The sequence below is a fragment of the Gavia stellata genome, chromosome 16, assembly GCF_030936135.1.
Source record: "Gavia stellata isolate bGavSte3 chromosome 16, bGavSte3.hap2, whole genome shotgun sequence".
Lineage (NCBI taxonomy): Eukaryota > Metazoa > Chordata > Aves > Gaviiformes > Gaviidae > Gavia > Gavia stellata.
In genome coordinates this window covers 20,721,479-20,746,609 of record NC_082609.1, presented here as the reverse complement: position 1 = coordinate 20,746,609, position 25,131 = coordinate 20,721,479, and the positions used below count along the sequence as shown (strand labels likewise).

Genomic DNA, 25,131 nt, shown 5'->3' with positions numbered 1-25,131 from the left:
CTGTCGTCCTGGATTCCCTATCCTGAAAGGCAATGACAATTGTGCAATAACTGTGTATGTAGAACGATGATGCATGGGTAGAACGGCTCATAATTCCCATGTGAAATCTCCTTTATCTGTCTCCATCTCCCTGTAACATTGTGATGCAGAGTTTCTTCATAGTTGTAATTACAGTTTCCTTCATGCGTTTGTTTCCTGGTGACTCGTGGTTCCTTTTCCCCATTTGTGGATATTGGTTTTGCATTTGAAACTGTTGAGTGTTCTTTTGCATCGAATAGTTACTTCAGCCATGTAAGACAGAATTTTGTGTGTGAGGAAAATGAAGCAGAATCTAAAAGAGAATCTGCTGTAATGTCTTAGTAGACTTACCTTGATTATTTCTCAAACTGAAACCTCCTGCTATGTAGTCCGGAGTATGACTTTAGGGCCGCACTTGTGCTTGAGACCTCAGTGACTTCCAGGTGCCCTCAGGGATGAATTTCAACACCCGCAGTGAAAACCAAGAAGACTTCCCGGTGAGTTTCTCTGACAACACTTTGTCCTCTGAAGCTTCCTTGCCTTGGTTGTCTGATTTATGGTTTTGGGTTTCTCTATCTTGTCTCATATGTAGGTAGGTTTACTTGTAATTTTCAGCATACTTCCGTTCAGCAATGCGCCGTGTGTTAGTGCCTCTTCCTCATGCTACAGCAGGTGTCAAAGGCAGGAGATGTGAGGGTAGCTTTGTGTCCTGTGATTGTTTAGGGGGAACAGATGTAAACACGACCTTAGTAGAAGTTGCATCTCTGTGGAAGAGTGCGTGTGATAAAAGAGGGGAGGAGATTCCCCCTAAGCTGATGTCTTGATGACCCATTCTCTGTTGGATAACCGCTCCTCTTTTTGTTTGGCCTTTCATCATTCGTGTGCTTAGAATCCTTGTGTTTCTTCTGAGAATGGTGGTGAGCAGACAAATGTAGCTCCCTTCTTGCTGTGATCGTAATGCATTATCCTCTGATGATGTGGTTTTGCCTATTATGGGAACAACACTTTGTCCTCTGAAGCTTCCTTGCCTTGCTTGTCTGATTCATGATTTTGGGTTTCTCTACCTGATTTCATATGTAGGTAGGTTTAGTTGTAATTGTTATTCCTCCTGACCCATTCCTTTCTGTATGTTTCTAACTCTTGCCTTGCTGGTTGTCATGAGCTACGGCTAAACCTCAGGGTTTCCATGACTAGGGGCCTGTGGGAGAACATGTGCAGGATGTCCCCCACTCAGTCCTCCATGACATGGTGGCTGCTCCATTGGAGAGATATGGGTTTGACAGGGGGACTGTTAGATGGATGAGGAAGTGGCTGATGGCTGCGTCCAAAGAGTCACAGTCAATGGCTCAATGTCCAAACAGAAACCTATAATGTGTCGTGTTCCTCGAGGTACTTGCACCAATCCTATTTAGTGTCTTCCTAGACAGTGGGGTCGTGTGCACCCTCAGCAAGTTTGCAGACAACACGAAGCTGAGTGGTGCTGTTGATTCTCTTGAGAGCAGGGATGTAATCTGGAGGGACCTTGACAGGCTGGAGAAGCAAGCCTGTGCGAAGCTCATGAAGTTGAGGAAGGCCAACTGCAAGGTCCTGCACCTGGGTCAGGACCATTCCCAGTTTCAGTACAGACTGTGGGATGAATGGATTGAGAGCAGCCCTGCAGAGAAGGACTTGGGGGTACTGCTGGGTGAAAAATGGGACAAGATTGGGCAATGTGCACTTGCTGCCCCAAAATCCAATCATACCGTGGGCTGAATAAGAAGAGGCGTGGTAGTTGTCTCCTACTCCGCTTTCATGAGACCCCACCTGGAGTACTGCATACAGCCCTGGTGCCCACACTACAATAAAGACATGGACCTATTAAAGCTGTTCCTGAGAGGAGCCGCAACAATGGTCAAAGGGCTGGAAAGACCTCTGCTGTGAAGACGGGCTGGAGAATTTGAGGTTCTTCAGCCTGGAGAAGAGAAGACTCTGGGGAGACCTTATTGTGGCTTTTCAATGTATAAATGGGGCTTATAAGAAGGATGGAGAAAGAGTTTTTACCAGGGCCTGTCATGACAGGATAAGGGGCAATGGTTTTAAACTGAACGAGGGAAGGTTTGGATTGGACATAAGGAAGATATGTTTTATGCTGATGGTGGTGAGACACTGGAACAGATTCCCCGGAGAAGTTGTGGATGCGCCACCATTGAAAGGGTTCAAGGTCAGCTTGGACGGGGCTTTGAGCAAGCTGACCTAGTGAAGGATGTGCCTTCCTTTGTCAGAGGGGTGGATTAGATGATCTTGAAAGGTATCTCCCAACGCAAACCGTTATATGAATCTGTGAAAGACTTGACCTGGCCTTGCACTTTCCCATTGTCAGCCCCTCCAGTATGGAGATGCAAAACTTCTCTTGTGACTCCGAAACAAAACAATAAAGTTTATTCTGTTATCTTAGCATAGAACCATACACGTTACCCCTAGGGTGATACATTTCTCAGTGTGATTGTTCTTCTCCCTACAAGAAAAATCCACGGTGGGAGAAATATCAGGGACTTGTATGAGCAGAAGGAAGAAATGCAGGGCAGATGGAAAGCCTTTGCAGGACCAGCGTGACAGGTTTGCCATTTGTGATTACACATGGATTACTCCATGAGGAATATTTGCGTCTTGGTGTTTGTCCCAGGTATGAAAGCAGAATTCAACATAAAGTCTTCCGTGCTATAAACTAGTATATCGCTCTTCTAGAGCCCTCTTGAGTGTATGAAGAGCAGCTGAGCTCCTGTATTTATTGCTGGGCGCAGCCCACAAAAGCCGGAGCAGAGCCGGGGCCCCTGGGAGCGCGGCCGTCAGGCGGCTGCGGTGGCGTCGCGGCGCCTCCGGGTGCCGCTGTTGGCCGACGCGGAGCGGAGCCGGAGCCGGAGCCGGAGCCGGAGCCGGAGCCGGAGCCGCCGCAGCGTCCTGCCCCCGCAGGCTGCTCGCTCGCCCGGCGCCGGCCAGAGCGGCAGCGGCCCGGGCAGCAGAGGCGAGAGGCGGCGCGGCGCGGGGAGCAGCGGCGTCCGAGCCGGCGCCGAGATCGCTGCCCTGCGGCGGCCCCTGCGCTCGCTCGCTGCGGAGAGGGGCTGGAAGGGCGGGAGGGCAGCGGCAGGAGGGAGGAGCGCGGCGAGCGCTGCCGAGCATGGCGGGCAGGCAGAGGCAGAGCCGCCGGCGAGCCGGCGGGCGAGTGCTGCTGCCCGCGTTGCTGCTGTGCTTGTGCTGCCGGGCGGCGCCGGAGCGGCTCCGCTACGCCATCCCCGAGGAGCTGGGCAGAGGCTCGCTGGTGGGGCCGCTGGCGCGGGACCTGGGGCTGAGCCCGGCGGAGCTGCCGGCACGCAAGCTGCGGCTCAGCGCGGAGAAGCCATACTTCACGGTGAGCGGGGAGAGCGGGAACCTGTACGTGAGCGAGCGGCTGGACCGGGAGGAGATGTGCGGCGAGTCGGCGTCCTGCGCCGTCAGCTTCGAGGCGCTGGTGCAGAACCCGCTCAACGTTTTCCACGTCGAGGTGGCCATCCAGGACGTCAACGACAACTCCCCGGCCTTCAGCAAGGCTGCTCTGGACCTCGAGATCGGTGAATGGACACTTCCCGGTGCTCGTTTTCCGCTGGAGATGGCACGAGACGCGGACGTGGGCAGCAACTCGCTGCTGACTTACCAGCTCAGTAGCAACCCGTCCTTCGCTCTGGCCGTGAAGGAGAGCCCGGGTGGAAGCAAGCAGCCGGAACTAGTGCTGGAGAGGGCGTTGGACCGGGAGAAGCAGAGCTCCTTTGAGCTGGTGCTGACGGCGGTGGATGGCGGGGACCCCGCGAGGTCCGGGACCGTGCAGGTTCGCGTCAACGTGACGGACGCCAACGACAACGCGCCCGTGTTCAGCGAAAGCGTCTACGAGGCGCGAGTGCGGGAGAATGTGCCGGCGGGGTCGCTGGTGCTGCGAGTGCGAGCCACGGATGCGGACGCGGGCTCCAACGGGCGGGTCTCGTACTCCTTCGGCAACGTCCCGGACGGCGTCCGCGCCTTGTTCAGCGTCGGCAGCGACAGCGGCGAGGTCAGGACGGCGGGGCCGCTGGACTTCGAGGAGAAGAGCAGATACAGCTTCGGCCTGGAGGCGAGGGACGGCGGCGGGCTCACGGCTCACTGCGAAGTGCAGCTAGAGATCACGGACGAGAACGACAACGCGCCCGAAATCACGGTGCTGTCGGTGTCGAGCCCGGTGCCCGAGGACGCGCCGTCCGGCACGGTGGTGGCCGTGATGAAAGTGCGGGACCGGGACTCCGGGGAGAACGGTCAGGTGTGGTGCGAGCTGTCGGGCGAGGCGCCGCTGTCGCTCGTGGCGTCGTCGGGCGGCTCGTACAAGGTGGTGACGGCGAGCGCGCTGGACCGGGAGCAGGCGCCCGAGCACCGGGTGACGGTGGTGGCCAGGGACCGGGGCAGCCCGTCGCTCTCCAGCCGCACGGCGCTGGTGCTGGAGGTGTCGGACGTGAACGACAACGCGCCGGTGTTCGAGGAGGCCGCCTACAGCGCCTACGTGGCGGAGAACAACGCGGCGGGCGCGGCGGTGGTGCGCGTGCGCGCGCGGGACGCGGACGCGGGCGCCAACGGGCGCGTGAGCTACTGGCTGGCGGGCGGCAGCGCGGGCGCGGCGGCGTACGTGTCGGTGGAGGCGCGGAGCGGCGCGGTGTACGCGCAGCGCTCCTTCGACTACGAGCAGTGCCGCGAGTTCGCGGTGGCGGTGCGGGCGCAGGACGGCGGGGCGCCGTCGCGGAGCTCGACGGCGACGGTGCGCGTCTTCGTGCTGGACCGCAACGACAACGCGCCGCGGGTGCTGTGGCCGGCGGCGGGCGCGGGGGCGGGCGCGGGGGCGGGGGCGGCGGGGGCGGTCGCGGCGCCGTTCGAGGTGGTGCCGCGGTCGGCCGAGGCCGGGTACCTGGTGGCCAAGGTGGTGGCGGTGGACGCGGACGCGGGGCGCAACGCGTGGCTGTCGTACGAGCTGGTGCAGGCGTCGGAGCCGGCGCTGTTCCGCGTGGGGCTGCACAGCGGCGAGGTGCGGACGGCGCGGGCCGTGTCGGAGAGGGACGCGGCGAAGCAGCGGCTGGTGGCCGTGGTGAAGGACCACGGGCAGCCGGCGCTGTCGGCCACGGCCACGCTGCACGTGGTGCTGGCCGAGAGCTTGCAGGAGGCGCTGCCGGAGCTGAGCGAGCGGGCGGCGGGCGCCGACTCGCCGGCGGAGCTGCAGTTCTACCTGGTGCTGGCGCTGGCGCTCCTCTCCGCCCTGTTCCTGCTGAGCGTGGCGCTGGCCGTGCTGGCGCGGGTGCGCCGGGCCGGGCCGCCCGCCGTCCTGCGCTGCCTGGGCGCGCAGCGCTTCTCGGTGGCCGGCGCCGCCTTCCCGGCCGACTTCTGCGAGGGCACCTTGCCCTCCTCCTACAACCTGTGCGTGGCGCCGGGCCGCGCCGTCGCCGAGGGCGCTTGGCTGCCGCCGCCGCCGCCGCTGCCCAGCCTGCCCGCGGAGGAGCTGCTCGGCGGGGAGCCCTGCGGGAAGCGGAGCCCGAGCAGCAGCGCCGGCGCGGGAGAGCCGCCCGCGGACCCCGACGCACCGCAGGTCTGTAAGCCCGCGCGCTCCCGCTGGTCTCCTTGAGCCTGTCTGAACCGCCGTCCCTCTTCCCCTGGGTTTTTCCCGGCTGGTGTGCATGGGGAGTGCTGGTCCGTCTCTCCGTGAAGGAATGAAGGGACGCGGTAACTCCCTTCCGTTCAGAGCAGGGAGGCGGCCGCGGTGCTCCTTGGTTCTTCGGTGGTCACAGGTTCAGGTTCAGCGGAGAGGTTTTGCCTCCAGCTCTTGTGTTGCCTGAAGTCGTAGGAGTTATTACCGGCGAAGGAAGGTCCTTAGCGTGTAAAATGAGACCCGCTGATTCTGCAGGAGAGCCTCGGGATTGGCCCTTGATGTTGGAGATCTTCCCTTCCTGATCGCTTTTTCCCCTTTTAAGCGATGGGGTTGGACCTGCTTGATAGCTGATCAAGAACCCGTTAGTTAATAGTGTTTCGGTGTTGGACTCCCAAAGGAAAGGTGCGTGTGGCTCCATGAATGCAAAAATGAGAGTTCGTTCCCCCGGCACTGCCGTGTGCCCTCCAATCTTTTGACGGAAGGCTGCTGCAGCAATGGTTGCACTCGTGGGACGGGTTAATTTTACCCAGGCATTGTTTCTCTGACTTTTTGGAGCAGCTATGTCTCATCTTTTCTTCCTTTTTTTTTTTTTTTTTCCGATCCTGGTCTGTCTTTTTCTAAAGAGGCTAAGCCGTAGAATGGAATCTCCAAAAAAAATGGTCGTGATTTGTATTTCCTTTGGTATCCCTCTTTTCCTGAAGACTTGTACTTTGTGTAACGTGAACAGTCTAGTTTATGCTGGTTTTGGGTTGGGTTTTTTTTTGTACTACTCCCAGAGCGAGTGCATGTGCATGGCTGCCTGCGGCTGAGTTACTCTAGAAGAGAGCACTACGTCCTGCGTGTACGGCCGGTAGTGTGAGGCTCTAGTCAAGAATTCCGAAAGGGTGGCTGGGGAAGGGGGAGAAATGCAGGCTGGTTCGGAGCAGCCTCCGATGTGCAGGTGAGAAGCAATCAAAGTGCCGAGTGAAGGGCAGTCCCTGTACTGCGGGATGCGGGGACTGCCCATCGCGACTGTTCCTGAGCAGTTCCCCTACTCCATGGCGCTGTTTGGATCTGCAAATAGGCTGAGGGAAAAGTCATTCAAGGACGACCGCTGCACAAAGCCGTGCAATTCGGGGTGGAGATTGTGCCTTGGGACTAACGGAGTAAGACTCGAAATGTTCTGCTCGTCATACAAAGAGAACTTTGAACGTCTAGCGGGACACAACCCCGTGGGTTAACGGTCTCTACCCACCCTGAGAACATCTCGACAGCGACAAGGGAATAGGCAAAATGACAGTGATTAGGCACTCGACTGAAGTCCATATACACATTAACACCTGGTCCGCGTAGTTTCGTACGCGCAGCTGTGCTTGTCTTCTCCCGCATTTGTACAGTATTTGGTTGAAAAGGTGTCCTACCAACATGAAGATTCAAGGCTTAGATGAATGCTTTATTAACAAGTTGCAGTCCTTTGCACCTACCTACCAGGTATCCTCAGGGTATTCAGATCCCTGAGCTGGAAGACAAGGTAAATGTTTATAAAGTGTCCAAACGCTAAAATGATGTGCGCTATTGAAAAGGGAAATCGCGCGTTAAAGTCCGTTAACTTTCCTTTCTCAGTATTAGCTACATCTTTAGGTATTCCAACAGCTTCGTGATGTAGCCATTAGCCCAGTGACTTCACTGAAGCATTGCATTGCTCTCATCCCCTTCTGAAATACTGTTCAGAATAGGCGAATATCGGGAAAAGAGAGGTAGAAGAAAAATATGGAGGAAACCAACCCTGTCGTGTGGCTGCGATCACCCCCCGTTGCTGTAGTGGGGCATAGAAGGGGCACAGGAGCCGAGACAGATGTACCTGATCCTCTTCTCCTCAGGAGCTGTACGGGCTCAGGGGGCTTCTATTCTCCGTTTCGGGGGATGAAGCCCACCTTCTTCAGAACCTCTGGTTCTCCGGGCGTTTGTGTGTCTGAATATCACGTGTTGCAATTCAGAGCCTGCTTTCGTTTGCTGTCCTTGTAGCAGTCATTCAAGCATGACTGCTAAAATAATTCGTGGTGGGGCTTGCGCTTTTGGACAAATGGGATAAAGCTCATACTATTCCGCACGTCGACTTAAGAAAGAATATCCTACTTTACATATATCACCATTAGCAAGTCATTTTCGCCGTGCCGTGGAGACACCACGGCCACGCGAGGCCTCTGTCCTCCTCCTGGTCGCGATCGCCTGGAGGACCAAAGAAGAGATCGGCTGGAGAAAAGCCAGGGCAGGAGATGGGCGCTGGACGGGCACGGACGTGTGCGTGGCGACGGCCCCGTCCCCGCGAGCTGCCCGTGCGTGGGCAAGGCAGGGCGGGCAGCGCTGGGCAGCGCTCGGTGCCTGCAGTGCCGGGAGGAGGCTGCGGGCGCCGCTGTTGACCGAGGAGGAGCGAGAGGAAGGCCGGAGCGCTGGAGGCAGCCCCGCCCGCTGCGGCCCGGCTCGCTCGCTCGCTGGCTGGGTGTCTCGGCGGCCGGGCGGTCTGCGAGCGTCCCCGCGGTGCAGAGCCGTACTGCAGCGAGGCGGAGGGGCCGGCGGCAGCGGCCGGGAGCGGCGAGACGCAGCCGGCGCAGGAACCGGAGCGGGCGCGGGAGCCGGAGCGGAGGCGGGGAGCTGCCGGCGGTGGTGCGGTGCCGGCGGTGCCGCGGCGGCGATGTGCGCGGCGGGGAGGCGCTGGGGCCGGCGGGAGCGAGCCCTGCTGTGGTGCGTCCTGGTGGCGGCGTGGGAGGCGGCGTGGGGGCAGCTGCGCTACTCGGTTCCCGAGGAGATGCCGAAGGGCTCGTTCGTGGGCGACGTGGCCAAGGACCTGGGGCTGGAGCTGCCGGCGCTCCGCGGCCGCGGCCTGCGCGTTGTCTCCAAAGGCAGGACGCAGTATTTCTCCCTGCACGGGCAGACGGGCCATTTAGTGACGGCGGAGAGGATAGACAGAGAGCATCTCTGCGAGAGTGTGGAGCAATGCGTGCTGCGCTGTGAGGTGATCGTGGAGGGGGAAATGCAGGTTTACGGAATCGAAGTGGAGATCACGGACATTAACGACAACGCGCCCAGCTTCCGAGAGGCAGAAACGGAGCTGAGAATGAGTGAGACGACATCGCCGGGGTCGCGGTTTCCTCTCCGGGAGGCTCAGGATCCGGACGTGGGTCGGAATTCCCTGCAGAGCTACGAGCTGAGCGGCGACGAGCACTTCTCGCTGGCCGTGCGGGCGGGCCCCGGTGGGGATCAGCGTCCCGAGCTGGTGCTGGCGAAGGCGCTGGACCGGGAGGAGGCGGCGTTTCACGAGCTGGTGCTGCGGGCGAGCGACGGCGGAGAGCCGGCGCGGACGGGCACGGCGCGGATCCGCGTGGCCGTGCTGGACGCGAACGACAACGCGCCCGTGTTCAGGCAGGCGGAGTACACGGTGCGTGTGCCGGAGGACGTGCCCGTGGGCTCCGCCCTCGTCACCGTCACGGCCACCGACGCCGACGAGGGGCTGAACGGCGACGTGAAATACTCGCTGAAGAAAATCACAGAGAAAGCCTCGCAGATTTTCCAGCTGGACTCTGCGACGGGAGCGATCACGCTGGTGCGGAGCCTGGACTTCGAGGAAGGCGACTCCTACGAACTGGAGGTGCAGGCAGAGGACGGCGGGGGCCTGTCCGATACGGCAAAAGTCTTGATCGGCGCGACCGACGTCAACGACAACGTGCCCGAGATTTCGGTGCGGTCGGCGCTGAGCGCGATCTCTGAGGACGCGCCGTCGGGGACGGTGGTGGCCCTGCTGCACGTGCAGGACCGGGACTCGGGCGCGAACGGCGAGGTGCGGTGCAGCATCGCCGAGAGCCTCCCGTTCCGCCTGGAGAAGTCCTTCGAGGACTACTACCGCGTGGTGACGGCGCGGGAGCTGGACCGGGAGGAGGTGTCGGAGTACAACGTGACGGTGCGGGCGAGGGACGGCGGGTCGCCGGCGCTGTGGAGCAGCGCGGTGCTGGCGCTGCGGGTGCTGGACGTGAACGACAACGCGCCGGTGTTCGCGGAGGCGCGCTACAGCGCCCGGCTGCCCGAGAACAACGCGGCGGGCGCGCTGGTGCTGACGGTGCGGGCGGCGGACGCGGACTGGGGGCAGAACGCGCGCGTGCGGTACCGGCTGTCGGAGGGGCGGGTGCGGGGCGCGCCGCTCTCGTCCTACGTGTCGGTGCAGGCGGAGACGGGCGCGCTGTACGCGCTGCGCTCCTTCGACTACGAGGAGGTGCGCGAGGTGGGGCTGTGGGTGCGGGCGGAGGACGGCGGCGCGCCCCCGCTGAGCAGCAACGTGTCGGTGCGGCTCGTGATCGTGGACGAGAACGACAACGCGCCGCAGGTGCTGTACCCGCCGCCGGCGTCGTCGTCGTCGTCGTCGGGCGCGGGCTGGGCGGGCGTGGAGCTGGCGCCGCGCTCGGCGGAGCCCGGGGCGCTGGTGGCCAAGGTGGTGGCGGTGGACGCGGACGCGGGGCAGAACGCGTGGCTGTCGTACGAGCTGGCCAAGGCGACGGAGCCGGGGCTGTTCCGCGTGGGGCTGCACAGCGGCGAGGTGCGCACGGCGCGCTTCCCGCTGGCCCGCGACGCGGCGCGGCAGAGCCTGGTGGTGGTGGTGAAGGACCACGGGCGGCCGGCGCTGTCGGCCACGGCCACGCTGACGGTGGTGCTGGCCGAGAGCGTGGCCGAGCTGCTGTCGGAGCTGGGCAGCGCGGCGGCGGCGCCGGGCGAGCCGGCCGGCAGCCTGACGCGGTGGCTGGTGGTGGCCGTGGCGGCCGTGTCCTGCCTCTTCCTCGCCTTCCTGCTGCTGCTGCTGGCGCTGCGCCTGCGGCGCTGGCGCCGCTCGCAGCTGCTGGCGGCGGGCAGCGGCGCCTTGCGCGGCGTCCCGGCCTCGCACTTCGTGGGCATCGACGGCGTCCGCGCCTTCCTGCACTCCTACTCGCACGAGGTGTCGCTCACCGCCGACTCGCGCAAGAGCCAGCTCCGCTGCTCGGGCGGCAGCTGCTGCGACACCCTCCCGGCCCGGCCGCCGCCCGACGAGCCCGCGCCGCTGCTCGGGGAGGACCCCGCCGCCACCGCCCCGGTGAGTTCCTGCGAGCAGGCTTTCTCCGCCACGCCTCCCTCTGCTGCTCCTCTGCCCTTCCTTCCCCACGGCTTCGCTGTGCCGCCTCAGGAGCTTTGGTCCCAAGGAAGGCACAGCTTCGCTCAGCAACGCGCGGTGTGTTGCTGACTCTTGCTCCGGGGAGGTGAACGTGGGATTGTTGCTCAGCGTTAGAGCTGTTGCGGGAGGCAGGAGAGGTGAGGCTGCTGTTGGCTGGAGTTTTGCGGGGCTTTGAGGTTTTGTCATGCTACAGGTCGTTTCTGACTTTTTCCCCTGACATGTGCAATGCCGTTTTTCCTGTTAGTATTAGCTCTTCTCAACGTATTTTTTTGCATTTTTAGCAAACGGAAGTTTGCGTTATTATCAGGGTCAGATATCTTCCCGGCAGCAATTGTGATTGAGTATATTGAGATTGTCTGGAAACGGAATGTTAATGACCCCATGTGTAACTGTCCATGACGGGTTAATCGTTTGTACTTTTTATACAGCCCTATTGCTTGTTCCGTATCATGATCTGCTCGCACGTAGTAGCACTTGATCTTACATTGTTTAGTATTTATTGTCATTGAAACCAGTGTGTGAGGAAGAGAGCACTATGTATTCTTAACAGCGGTACTCGTTAGAAAGCTTCTTGTCTTTTACTGTGCTCCTTAGCAGCCAGTGAGCAGTTTCACTTATAGGATGGGTGTATTACAAATACAAAATTACTTTTATCATGAACGGCGTGTTAACTGAGGTGTTTTTTTCAAGTCCGTCTTTGGTTCGCCTATTTATCACTCTTCCCTTCTAAAACAGCTTTGTTATTTAACAGTCGTTATTTAGGATGAATGTAAGCCGTTATTGGAAATGAACGTAGTGCCGCTTGTGCCTGATCTGGGGCGGGTCTTGTACTTGCCTCGTGTGGAAGTTCCTCATACAGCCTGTTCCTCAGCCCGTAGTGACAGCAGTGTCAAGTTTGTGTACGAGAATGCAGTGTGTGCTTTCCACGCTGGACGTACTTCTTCCTCAGCCGGGAGATCCTTTCCAGGTGTTCCTGCGAATTCCTTGTTGCTTGTGGGAAGTTCCTTGGTTGGGTCAGAAGTGAACTCCAAGATCTGGATTGAGGAAGAGGGTGGAAGAGGAGCGAAATTACTTGTTGGTAAGTTTTAAATTCTCAAATACATGTGCAGACCTGAGCACTGGTTGGTCACCTCGGTGGTGATCTACGGCTGTGCTCTTCCAAAGATGGAGTGGAGTTGAAGAACTGGATGTTTTCAGACTGAATGTTGTGCTTCTAGACTCTGTAAGCGTCTTCTTAGGCCTTCAAACTGTGGGTGAAGTGCTAGAAAGTAGAGAGTATTGTCACACTTTCTGCTGGGGTGCATTCCAGATGGCATGGCGCTTCAAGAAATGTCGAGATCTTCTTGCTTTGAAGGGTTATTAATTTATGCTTTTGATGTCGCCTTACAGTTTGTTTCATAGCATTATCCCTCGTTGATCTTTCGATGCTGAGTGTTTAAAATTAAACAGTGTGTGAAGAGCAGGGTAGCATGCATTCTTACTAGCGCTACTGGTTAGAAAGTTTGTTTTCTTCTGTGCTCCTTCCCAGCCGACGAGCACATCCAGAATCTTAGTGCACCTGGAATGATTTTGTGAGAATGGCCTTGCCTGTTGACGCAGCAACCCCGTGGCCTCTTCTGCCAAAGGAGGGTTAGTCTCCAAGGGATCGTTACTGTCCTATGGGCACTTTTCATCTGCTTTCCTGTTCGTCGCCATGTCTTTTATAGAGAGGTGTAGTTAGGGGTAGCAGTGTAGCCGAGGGTGTAGCGACAGTATGTCCTAGTGCCGATATAATTTTCATTTGTTGCTCGGCAGCGTTACTCACAGGATTGGACTATTAGACATACACAGGTATTTCCATCATGAACTGCATATTAGTTGAAGGTTTTTCTAAAGTCTATCGTTCGTTGCTTTATTTATCACTGTTGTCTTGAAACACAGAGTTTTCATTTAACATTAATTATTTGAAATGCCTGTAAGCAGTACCTTAGTAATGCAACCACAAACGTTGAGGAAGGGCAAGATTCTGCGTGAATACCCGCTCAGTGTGGGTGGGTGACCATCTCGTATGTGTCTTTCTATGTGAAGTAGAGTGTGGCTACTTCTTTGTGAGAATGGTCTTGTTGGCGAGGAAGAGCCTCTTCTCACAGCAACGTTGTGGCCGAGCGATCCTTTGCTAATGACTCCTACAGTGGAAGAAGCTTGTGAAAGAGAAACAGTCCTGTAGTCCGTGTTTTTGTATCTTTTGAGGGAGCAGCGACAGTGGCATAACCGGGAACTGAGTTATCACCAGGACCCTGTGAATGGGCACGGCAGTCAGCCATGAAGACATCGCTTGTCTGGAGCAATTGGAGTGTTAGGAAAATCTGCTGTACCTATAGTTTCCAAACTTGTGGTCTGTGTAGAGCTTGGAATGATTCAGCTGGTCATAGCGTGCCCTGCTCTCCCCAAGGCCATGACCCAAGATTTGTTGGTTTGCAGAGAGTCTTGCGTTCCGTGGTTTCCTTTGAGTGTTGCTGAGAGGGGGTGTTATCGTAGAAAGAGGCACTGAGGAGGATCAAGTAATTTTTCGTTGGCATTCCACTCAAGAGGGTTTTACCCTTTCCATTTTCAGACCACCCTATGCCTGGAGTGTTCTGGGTATTGTCGGTGCAAAATACACGTAGCTGTGTTTGTCTCATGGGTAAAGTGCCTTCTGACTAGTGCTGCCCTTCTGACTTTTCTCCTTGGGACTTTTTTTTCTTGCTGTCTTTTTTCTACACGTCTCTGACTGTCCTGAGAAAGGTAGCTGACATGTTGCCGGCACCTCGGGCATCACCACGGAGGACTATACCAATCATCTTTACAATTCTCGGAATTGCACACCGGTAATTGAAGTACCCTGGGCGCACGGGTAGCTTCTTGCTGCCTGTCCACGTTTTTTTTATCTACTTACTTACCCCGTTCAGTAAAAGAAGCAGTTTTGAAGAAATGCTTTAACAGGTCTATGTTCCCAGTTTTAGAGCTAGAAGTTGTGGTGATCTCCGTGATTCGTAAAACTAAGACCATATATTGATAGTGCTGTTGTAGAGAATAAGGCTTGTCATTTTCTCCCAGTCTCAGTCACTCTGAGAGGTGTATAAAAGGCATACAAACAAGAATCTCCTCAAAGAAAATGGCGGGTTTGGTCCTTCTTTTATACCAGGACTTCTCCTCTGAAGTATTTTGTAGCTGCTGCTTGTCAGAGCTCGTAGAAATGAAATAAAAGAGCTGGGGAAAGACTACCCTCAGCAATAGTAGAAGCTGTTGGAATACGTCAGACATTTGCTGTACTGTGTATCTGCTTGTACTTACCTGTACTCACCTGCTGTCCGAAGTCTGCGCGCTCCTCCACCGCTCCGTAACACGTTCCCCAGCCAGTCTCTCCACTACTGAACAGAGCTGCTTGGCTCACCTTCACGCGGGTATGAGAAAACTCGCCGAACTGAAAGCTGAATCGCGCTTTTCGGTAGCCGACGGCGCCGACTCCCGGCAGCTGCCGACAGCGCAGCTGAGAGCGCAGAGACGCCAGCGCCGCACGCGCTCAGCCGGCTGCGGTGTCGTCGCGGCGCCTCCGGGTGCCGCTGTTGGCCGACGCGGAGCGGCGCCGGAGCCGGAGCCGCAGCCGGAGCCGCCGCAGCGTCCTGCCCCCGCAGGCTGCTCGCTCGCCCGGCGCCGGCCAGAGCGGCAGCGGCCCGGGCAGCAGAGGCGAGAGGCGGCGCGGCGCGGGGAGCAGCGGCGTCCGAGCCGGCGCCGAGATCGCTGCCCTGCGGCGGCCCCTGCGCTCGCTCGCTGCGGAGAGGGGCTGGAAGGGCGGGAGGGCAGCGGCAGGAGGGAGGAGCGCGGCGAGCGCTGCCGAGCATGGCGGGCAGGCAGAGGCAGAGCCGCCGGCGAGCCGGCGGGCGAGTGCTGCTGCCCGCGTTGCTGCTGTGCTTGTGCTGCCGGGCGGCGCCGGAGCGGCTCCGCTACGCCATCCCCGAGGAGCTGGGCAGAGGCTCGCTGGTGGGGCCGCTGGCGCGGGACCTGGGGCTGAGCCCGGCGGAGCTGCCGGCACGCAAGCTGCGGGTGGCGTCTGCGGCTAAAAGGCAGCTGAAATACTTCACGGTGAGCGGGGAGAGCGGGAACCTGTACGTGAGCGAGCGGCTGGACCGGGAGGAGATGTGCGGCGAGTCGGCGTCCTGCGCCGTCAGCTTCGAGGCGCTGGTGCAGAACCCGCTCAACGTTTTCCACGTCGAGGTGGCCATCCAGGACGTCAACGATAACGCGCCGCGCTTCCTGCAAGACAATTTCCAGCTGGAGATCAACGAGTTAACTTCTCCCGGCGCCCGTTTTGCCTTGGGCATGGCGGAAGACGCGGACGTGGGCAGCAACTCGCTCCAGGGCTACGAGCTGGAGGCCAACGGGTACTTCGCGGTGGAGGTGAAGGAGAGCCCGGACGGCAGCAAGTTCGCGGAGCTGGTGCTGCGCCGTGCGCTGGACCGGGAGAGCGAGCAGAGCCTGCGGCTGGTGCTGACGGCGCTGGACGGCGGCGAGCCGCCCCTCAGCGGCACCGCCCAGCTCTGCATCAACGTCACCGACGCCAACGACAACCCACCCGTGTTCGCGCAGGACCGGTACCGCGCGAGCCTGCGCGAGGACGTGCCGCTGGGCTCGATGGTGCTGAACGTCTCGGCCTCCGACGCGGACGCCGGCACCAACGCGCGCGTCACCTACGGCTTCGGGAAAATGCCGTCCAAGGTGCTTCAGAAGTTCGTGGTGGACGTGGAGAGCGGGACAATCACGCTGCAGGAAGCGCTGGACTTCGAGGACACGCGGGGCTACACGCTGCTGGTGGAGGCGAGGGACGGGGGCGGTCTGGTGGCGCACTGCAAGGTGGAAGTGGAGGTGCTGGACGTGAACGACAACGCACCCGAGATCACGGTGCTGTCGGTGTCGAGCCCGGTGCCCGAGGACGCGCCGTCCGGCACGGTGGTGGCCCTCCTGAACGTGAACGACCCGGATTCCGGGGAGAACGGTCAGGTGTGGTGCGAGCTGTCGGGCGAGGCGCCGCTGTCGCTCGTGGCGTCGTCGGGCGGCTCGTACAAGGTGGTGACGGCGAGCGCGCTGGACCGGGAGCAGGCGCCCGAGCACCGGGTGACGGTGGTGGCCAGGGACCGGGGCAGCCCGTCGCTCTCCAGCCGCACGGCGCTGGTGCTGGAGGTGTCGGACGTGAACGACAACGCGCCGGTGTTCGAGGAGGCCTCCTACAGCGCCTACGTGGCGGAGAACAACGCGGCGGGCGCGGCGGTGGTGCGCGTGCGCGCGCGGGACGCGGACGCGGGCGCCAACGGGCGCGTGAGCTACTGGCTGGCGGGCGGCAGCGCGGGCGCGGCGGCGTACGTGTCGGTGGAGGCGCGGAGCGGCGCGGTGTACGCGCAGCGCTCCTTCGACTACGAGCAGTGCCGCGAGTTCGCGGTGGCGGTGCGGGCGCAGGACGGCGGGGCGCCGTCGCGGAGCTCGACGGCGACGGTGCGCGTCTTCGTGCTGGACCGCAACGACAACGCGCCGCGGGTGCTGTGGCCGGCGGCGGGCGCGGGGGCGGGCGCGGCGCCCTTCGAGGTGGTGCCGCGGTCGGCCGAGGCCGGGTACCTGGTGGCCAAGGTGGTGGCGGTGGACGCGGACGCGGGGCGCAACGCGTGGCTGTCGTACGAGCTGGTGCAGGCGTCGGAGCCGGCGCTGTTCCGCGTGGGGCTGCACAGCGGCGAGGTGCGGACGGCGCGGGCCGTGTCGGAGAGGGACGCGGCGAAGCAGCGGCTGGTGGCCGTGGTGAAGGACCACGGGCAGCCGGCGCTGTCGGCCACGGCCACGCTGCACGTGGTGCTGGCCGAGAGCTTGCAGGAGGCGCTGCCGGAGCTGAGTGACACAGACGCTGTATCCGAGCTGACGTCTGATCTAAACCTCATTCTTGTAGTGGCTCTCGGTGTTGTGTCCTTGGTATTCGTTTCCACAGTCATTTTGGTATTGTTCTTTAAATGTCGACGGTCGAGGAGCCCTCCCGTTTTTATAACTTCTGATAAAGAACTGTATTCCAGTCTGGGTTCAAAAGCACTGTACAACTACTGCAGCAGCACGCTGCCTTTGCCCTACTCCTACGAGGTGTGTTTAGCCTCCGAGTCGGGCCAGAAGGACTTCACATTTCTGAGACCAGGGGCGGCAGCGCTGTCTGACCGTGTCTTGGCCGGGGAACCCGGCTCAGGCACTCACTCCGGGAAGGACCCTCCTAGCCCCAGGAGCTCGGCACAGGTGAGCTTCTGTCCCACTGTGCGGACTTGCGTGAATCTTTTTCTTCCCCTCTTCTGCCTTGGGGAACCGGCGGGCAACCCGCAGGGCTCAACGTCGTCTCCCGGCGCACTGCTCAATAGCTCGGGGTTGGGGGTGTGTGGGTGTGATCTTCACTCTTCCTTTTTACCTGCCCAGTGTCATCCACAAATTGTAGATTGTGCCCCGAGGAGCTACGCTATGTTGTCAGTACTGCTGTCTGTCTGTCCTGCTTCGCGTGCGAGTTTCACTGAGCTGGGGTGGTGGTGTGGACACGGGTGGAGTGGGGGCAAAAGTGTCGTGGGGTCCGAAGCTGAGACAACCCTTTCGTCTTGGTCTAGTGACTGCTTCATTTATTGTCTTCATATATTGTCTCTGCCAGACGCGAGCGCTTTCCTGTCATAACGATAGATGATCTATCCCGGCCTGTTCAATCAGTGAGAGCAGCGACTCTGTAGTTCTCTGTTTTCCCTTCCAGCTCGGTTCTTTTCATACTCTGAACCCCTCAAAAGGAAGATGTGTACACCCGTGAGTTAACATTTCCCCTCCGACTGGGGAGCCGGGGCTGGTGCCTCACTGCAGCTCCGAGCCCCGAGCCGAGCAGACAGTGCAATGGGCCCGCTGCTGCCACAGGCTCCTCTGTGCAGAGCCGGGAATAGCGCCGGAGTGAGCGGCTCTGGCTGGGGTTTGGCTTGAACCCGTCCCCGAAGGAATTCCTGGTGCAGGGGAAGGGCGCCTTTCTCCTTAGCTGTCGCACGTTTCCACTCTTCTCCCTGCAAATGGTGCTTTGAGGTGCTCCGAGGCGTCACCTTCAATGTTGGGGCTTCCCATCAAAATGAAGGAGCCGTAATGTCTTCAGATCAGTCGAAATACGGGAGATGGAAATGTTCAGTCTTCCATACCTTTCCCGGGATCTCTTCTCTGTACTAAGCTCTCCGCTGCTTGGCCGTCCTACTGCTGCTGGGATTAAGCGGACAAGGTATTCTGAAAATGGATCGTGTGTGCACTCATGTAAAGAGAAACTCCTTAAGAATTGCGATATGCACGTTAGAGAAATCACTCAGTAAACAGAGTTCAGGAAAGACACGAAATGGGCAGTGGTGGGGAAAAAAGATCCAGAGCTTATTTCAGAGAAGATAAATGGCTGAAGCCTGTTTCAAGATTTATTTCCAAGAGAGCTGTGGATTTTTTCTTTTTAGATAATATGTAAGAAAGAAAGGTAATTGGGATTTGGTAATGGCCTATGAGAAAAAAATCCTCTCCCAGTATTGTGAGCCTCCAGAGACGGTTTGTTAGAGAAGTGCTCCAAAACGGACAGAGAGGCATAGTGTACTTACGTGCAGGAGGCAGCGGCGGTGGGTGAAGCATATCGTTTTCCTTCTCAGTCTTTAAATTGCTTCAGAATTGAATTCTATTAAAATACGAACAAATGACTAGCGTTGGATCTTATCGGTGTGAAGACTATACTTTTATCACGTTCTGTGGTCTGGTGATAAGAATGGTAAGCAACGCTGATACGGTTTATCTTTCGGCAACGATTTTTCGGTAGGAGAGGAAATAGCTGAGCATGTAAAGACTGTGTCGACCCGTTTGATGTCGTTGGCTCTTCACATATTGTCCTTCTGGGTGGATCCCGTGTGCTCACGGCAGTTGACAGGACGGTGCAGGGCGAGGACACGTAGCCGGAGCCGAGGTCCTTGTCGCTCTGGCGAGTGTCGCGTCTGCCACGTTGGTGATTTGCAGCCCTTCCACAACGTGCCCAGCCACGACAAACAGCGGGCTAACGGATAACCAGCCGCAACATTTCCGAGCTAGTTCTGCAGGGCATGGAGAGCCGTGTCGTTTCTCTCGATAAGCGAATGAACGCTTATCCGGAATTTCCAGTCCGGTTTCTTTCCCAGACATCGCCGTCCCTTCCTTACGAGGCTAGGCTATGGGAAGACACCTGGATGCTGTGTTGCTCGGCCACAGCCGGGTTTTGACAGGGCTCTTGGCGTTCCCTTATCAAGCTTCCTTGGCCCCTTCCCATCGCACCGTGAGAGCTGAGCAGTTGCACGGGTGACGGACAACGAACGCCGAAACTGCGGTAGTTGTATCCGCATGGGCGCTCGAAACGTCGGAAAACCCGACATATCACGAGTTGTTGACAGCAATAACCCCAAACGCAGGCAGGCAGCCTGGGAATTGGCCGTTTCTCGCCCAGGCGCTGCCGGTGCCGTGGTCTGCTTGGTGCCGTGACCTGCCGGGCTGTTGCTGCACGGGAAGGGGAACCGCTCCTGCCCCCGGTGAACCAGCACGTCGCAGACCGTGATTTCCCTGCGTCTGGCTGGTGGTAACAGGTACCGGGGAGCAAGCTGGGAGGTGGAGAGAGCAGGAGAACGTATTAAACCGAGATTTCTACCATTTGTCGGGGAAGGTGTCTGCTGGGACAGTGGTGGCGGTGGGGAGCAGGAGGGGCGATGATGCTGGGAACCCTGCGGCGGGTGACTGTGCGGCCGGAGGAGCTGCTCCTAACTCGGCAGCACGAAAGCTGTGTCTTTTTGCCGGCGACGCTGCTTTGGTGGCACACAGAGGCGCAACGTCGCGACGCCGTGGGATGTCAGGAAGGGGCTGACCAAGCACTTGGGTGGGAAGACCGGCATTCCGAAGGTCCCGAGGGACGCTCGGAGCTGGCGCGTCTTGCCGGAGCTGGCTCTCCCCGGGGCCCTGCCTGCCCCGGCCGACCCTCCCCACCCCTCCCCCTGCCCGCTCCATCTCCCCTTCTTGCTCCCGCTGCCTCCTTCCAACGAGGTTTTCCCGGGGAACACCGTCACCCCTGTTTCCATATCGCCCCTTTTGGCGTCATCCCCTCCGCAAACTCTTACACCTTCCTGCCCGCACACGACTCCCCGTCCCCGATCTACGCTGCCTCTGCCCGCGCTGTCCCAGCCCGGCTGTCCTTATTAGCTGGGTTTCTCGCAGGGCTGTGCTCTCCCTTCAGGGTCAGCCGGCTTGGGCCCCGCTGCCCTCGGGCCAGGGCCGCCGCGCTCCCTCCCGGCGGTGCTCGGCGGGCGGCTGCCCCGCGGCGGGGCTCCGGCAGCCCTGCGCTCCGTGCAGTTATTGGCCGGGACTCTGTGTGCCGCTGTCGGCCAATGATGGAGCGGGGGGGATCTGGCGGCCCGGCCCCGCTCGGAGCCGGGATGAGGCGCAGACGGTCTGAGAGAGAGCTTGGGAGTGAGTCAGCGCCGAGCCCGCAGAGCAATGCCCGTCTCCCCGCCGGACGCCGCTTCCCGGGGCGCGCTGGGCAGCGGCATGACGGGGCGAGTTGAGGATTTCTAGCCCGGGCGGGGGGGGGGCGAAGCGGAGAGCGCGGCCGTCCTGTGCGATGAACGGCGTTGCTGTAAGGAGCCGCGGGGTGACGACGGGGCAGGTACTGAGCCTCTTGCTTTTGTTCGGCGTTTCCGACTGGGTTTCCGCCGCGATTCGCTATGCGATTCCCGAGGAGGCGCGGAGAGGCTCCGCGGTGGGGAACGTGGTAGCCGACCTGGCGTTGGACCTCGGGCGGCTGCCGGGACGCCGGCTGCGGGTGGTGTCCGGCGGCAGCAAGAAGTACTTCGGGGTGGATCTGACGAGCGGCGCGCTGCTGGTGAGCGAGCGGATAGACCGGGAGGAGCTCTGCGGCACGCTCTCTCCCTGCTCGCTCAGCTTTGAGATCGTGGTGGAAAACCCGCTGGAGCTGTACAGCGGCGCCGTGGAGATCCAAGACATCAATGACAACGACCCGGTTTTTCCCAGCAGCCAGGCGAGGCTGGAAATCAGCGAGTCGGTGGCGGCCGGAGCGCGCTTCCCGCTAGAGAGCGCGCAAGACCCCGATGTGGGGATTAACTCTTTGCAGACCTACCAGCTCAGCGCCAACCCGCACTTTGCGCTCGACGTGCAGACGAGGGTGGATGGCAGCAAGTACGCGGAGCTGGTGCTAGAGAAGGAGCTGGACAGGGAGGAGCAACGGGAGCTTCACTTGGTCTTGACTGCACTGGATGGAGGCAGCCCGCCACGGTCGGCCCACGTGCAGATCCACATTGACGTTGTGGATGCCAATGATAATGCCCCGGTCTTCAACCAGTCCACCTACAAGGCAAGCGTGAGGGAGAACACGCCCAGCGGTACCCTGGTCGCCAGGATCCGTGCGTACGATCTGGATGATGGGCCCAACGGAGACATCGTCTATTCCTTCAGCAGCCACACGCCTGCCAAGGTACGAGAACTCTTTGCTCTGGACTCGGCCACAGGGGAGTTGAGGGTCAAGGGGCAGCTGGACTACGAGGAAACGAAGCTGTATGAGATTTACTTACAGGCTAAAGACAAGGGTGCCGTTCCTGGCGTGGCTCATTGCAAAGTGCTGGTGGAAGTCGTGGATGTGAACGACAATGCTCCAGAGGTGACAGTGACTTCTGTGTACAGCCCTGTGCCTGAAGATGCAGCCCCAGGGACGGTTGTAGCTCTGCTGAGTGTAACGGACTTGGACTCCCATGACAACGGTCTGGTGAACTGCTTCATTTCCCCTGGGATCCCGTTCATGCTCAGCTCCTCCCTCAAAAATTACTACACATTGAAAACAAAAACAGTTCTGGACCGGGAAAAGGCATCAGAGTATAACATCACTATCACCGCCAGGGACTCAGGCTCACCACCCTTGTCTGCAGTAAAACAGATCCTGGTTCAGGTGTCAGATGTCAACGACAACGCGCCCAAGTCTTCCCAGGACTCCTATGATGTGTATGTTCTTGAGAACAACATGCCTGGCATCCCCATCCTGAACGTGAGCGCCACAGACCCAGACCTTGGGCGCAACGCCCATCTCTCCTATACCCTCTTGCAGGGTGACCCCACTGTAGGCCACCTCTTCTCCATCAACCAGGAGAATGGCACCCTCTACCTGCTCACCTCCCTGGACCACGAGGACCAGGTGGAGTTCAGCATGACGGTGCAGGTCCAGGATGGCGGCTCTCCGCCTCTGGCCACTAACATTTCAGTCAGTGTGTTTGTCACTGACCTCAATGACAATGCCCCAACCGTGCTGTACCCTCATCCCAACACCACCACCACCTATACCGATGTGGTGGCACCAGGCACTCCTGCCGGGCACATAGTCACCAAGGTGGTGGCGGTGGATGCGGATGCAGGGTACAATGCCTGGATCTCCTATACCCTGTTGCAGGCCACTGACCCCAGCCTCTTCTCAGTTGGGCTGCACAGTGGGGAGATCTTCACGGCCCGCCAGCTCCGGGAGGATGACGCTCCCCAGCACACACTAGTTATCCTGCTGAAAGACCATGGGGAGCCTGTGCTGTCTGCCAGTGCCACTGTCTCCATCTCTGTGGCTGAGATGGTCAAGGAGGTGCTCACTGACCTCACTGATGTGGCACCTGCCAATGATCCCAGAAGGCATGTGACTTTCTATCTCATCCTGGCTGTGATTTTGGTGTCAGCAGCTTTCTTCATCACCATGTTGTCAGTGGGCATCTTCAAGTGCTACAAGTGGAGGCAGTCAAAGGAGCTGTTCAACAGCTCCAGGAGCACCCTGTACAGGACACCAGGGCCCTTCCAGCACATTGACGCTGTGCGGGGCGGCTTCACACCACCCAACTTCTACCACCAGGTCTATCTCACCACGGACTCTCGCCAGAGTGATCTCCTGTGTAAAAAGCCCTTCACTTCCAGCCCCCTGGGGAGCCACCAGAGCACCATGAGGAATGGTGAGCCAGGGCTGTACCACCAGATTGTGGGCACTGCCAGCAGGCTCCCTGTGCCTGCCGAGGTAATGTAGCTCCTTCCTTGGCATGTCCCAGTGCTGGGCAGAGCCATGATTCATTTGTGCCACGTGAATATGGTAGTGGATTGGAGCTGGGGGAAATATCCAGTTGTGCCATGCCTCTAAAGAGTGATCAGCTATAGCTGAACAGGTCTTCTTCAGAGTCAAATGAGCCGTCCTGAGTGTCGATTTGCACTGTGGTGAGCAGGATCAAGTGAGTCAGTTTGCTCAGGTTTTTCGGATGCAGTTTTGGGTACGCCTTGCGTGGGTAACCAGCGGAGGCTGACGTCAGCTTGCAGACACTTGCAAATCCTTGGCAGAAAGTTTGCTGCTAATGGTATTTCCTTCCCTTTGCAAAATGAGAGCTGAGAGGAACAGTTGCGGGGTCAGGCACTGGGAGGGGAACGCAGCCCCCCTGTGTCGTGCGCCGGTGTGGGCTGAGAAGATGGTGGTGCAAATGGGGCTGGGAGCCACCAGCTGCCAGTGGGGGACAGGGGCGTCGCTTCCCACAGTGTTGTATGCAAAGCTGAAGGATGATGCTGGTTCCTCCGTCTGACACAGAGCAGGCCCTCCCATCCATGTCTCACTTCATCTTTGACTCCTGATGGTTCCGGTTTTGTTTCTGTGGAAGCTTTGTGATGATGTTTGCTTCGGGATGTCGGGGGTGGGATTGCAGACTACCCCAGCCGCTTGCAGGGTCCGCTGAGCTGGGCTGTAGCTTTGAGCAGGATGGTGAGTCCTCCACCCAGGTGTTGTTTTAACAACCCTATTACAAGCCCTGCACGATTTGTAATATGCTATCTCTGGGTGATGTCTAATGTCCTGACTGAACAAACTGCAGCCAGGAAGGCGTTTGCGCATGGCAGGCAGCTTCTGTGCTTCTTCCCCGGTGGGAATTGTGCAGCTTAATTTGAGAGCTTTCAACTACAGAAATGCTTCGATCCTCAGAGGTGAGGCTGGGTAGTGGATCCAGCGGAGGGGGGGCGGATCTGATGAGTTTCCAAGGCGGTTGGTGCTGGTAATGTGTCCCTTCCCGGGAGACTGTGAGTAGGAGCGACTGGTTCCTCGGAGCAGAAGGAAGTGAGGTGCAGCGGAAGCTGTGCACGGGTGTAGAGCTGCGTGTACTGCCTGCTCACTGTAGCTGAATCACAGGCGGAGGCAGAAACCTCCCAGAATTATTTTATGCCCTTTTTTTTTTTTTCCCTCTTGCGTCGCTGCTCAGACTCAGCACTTCTGATCTGTGGCAGGTGGGAATGGCTGCAGCAGCTGCAGGAGCAAGTGTTCCTCTGCATTGTGTGGGTTATGCTGCAGCTGGGGACAAGGCTGTCCCCGCCACCAAAGGGTCCTGGCAAGATGCCTCTGGGGGTGGGGACAGTAAATGGTTTGAGAGTGGGGATGGAAGGAGGTGATATCGGGCAGGCAGTAAGCCTGAGCCTTAGTCATGGCTCTCTCCTACTCCCCGGTACTACACTGGAAAGGTACTGGCAGTGAGAAACCAGCTGGACTGGTACTGGGCCCTGGATTTTCAGTCTTTGTGGTCAAAGAAGATTCAGCCCAATGCCATGGACCGTATCAAGCCTGCAAAGGCTTCACACCTCTTCTGGCTCTGCAGGGCAACAGCCAGACCCCAAAACTGATGCAGTGGGGATGGTGCTGGTCCCATCTGTGGCAGGTGGCATGTCTTGCCACAAGGGATCCTACCCTGTAGGATTTCCAGTGATCCCTCAGCTCCCTGGGTGGTCTGGGTGAGAGCCTTTCCACAGTGTGAGCTCTGGCCCTCTGCAACAGGGACATCTCCTTCTCCATCCTAGACACCGCATACTCTTCCTGCCTTGCCACCATTCCCATTCTGGGCTTTGGCAGACCCGAGCAACAGCACGATCCCCTGTGTGAAGCCCATCCCTTGCTCCAGACCCTTGGTGAGCGAGCCACCTTGGGACACTGAGCGGATTTTCCCAGGCCATGTGGGCTTCAGAGGGGGCTTCTGCTGAGGCACTGTGGCAGCACCAAACCCATTCCCAGGGGCGCAGCACCCCATGTTGCCAGCGGCAATGTCTGTCACCCAGCTGCCTTGTCTGGGGCTCTGCCTGGCATGGGGACAGGGCACATCCCAGAGTTAAGGTTACTGCCACAGCTTCCTGCTGGTGGCACCATTGGAAGCCCTGGGGGAGTGAGTACGTCCAAGCAGGT

At 59.0% G+C, this 25,131-nt stretch overlaps 3 protein-coding genes across 4 annotated transcripts in view; all 3 read left to right on the top strand.

The window, feature by feature from the left end:
- The first annotated feature begins 3,172 nt into the window (after positions 1-3,172).
- LOC132318393 (protocadherin gamma-B5-like) lies at positions 3,173-5,662 on the top strand. Its single transcript, XM_059825596.1, has one exon. The coding sequence runs from the start codon at positions 3,173-3,175 to the stop codon at positions 5,660-5,662; it is 2,490 nt and encodes an 829-aa protein (XP_059681579.1).
- A 2,680-nt stretch (positions 5,663-8,342) lies between these two features.
- LOC104258116 (protocadherin gamma-C3-like) overlaps positions 8,343-25,131 on the top strand; it is a 49,033-nt gene continuing 32,244 nt past the window's right edge. The window contains exon 1 of one of the 2 annotated variants that reach the window (XM_059825390.1): positions 8,343-10,778. In XM_059825390.1, coding sequence (XP_059681373.1) covers positions 8,358-10,778 — 2,421 coding nt within the window. In that variant the 5' untranslated portion in view covers positions 8,343-8,357. Of the gene's footprint in view, positions 10,779-20,508; positions 22,948-25,131 lie in introns of those variants that run through there. The other variant, XM_059825389.1, reaches the window with a different exon arrangement.
- Positions 14,715-17,809, top strand: LOC132318382 (protocadherin gamma-B5-like). Its single transcript, XM_059825567.1, has 2 exons — positions 14,715-17,135; positions 17,798-17,809. Exons 1-2 carry the CDS (start codon positions 14,715-14,717, stop codon positions 17,807-17,809), a joined length of 2,433 nt encoding a protein of 810 aa, XP_059681550.1.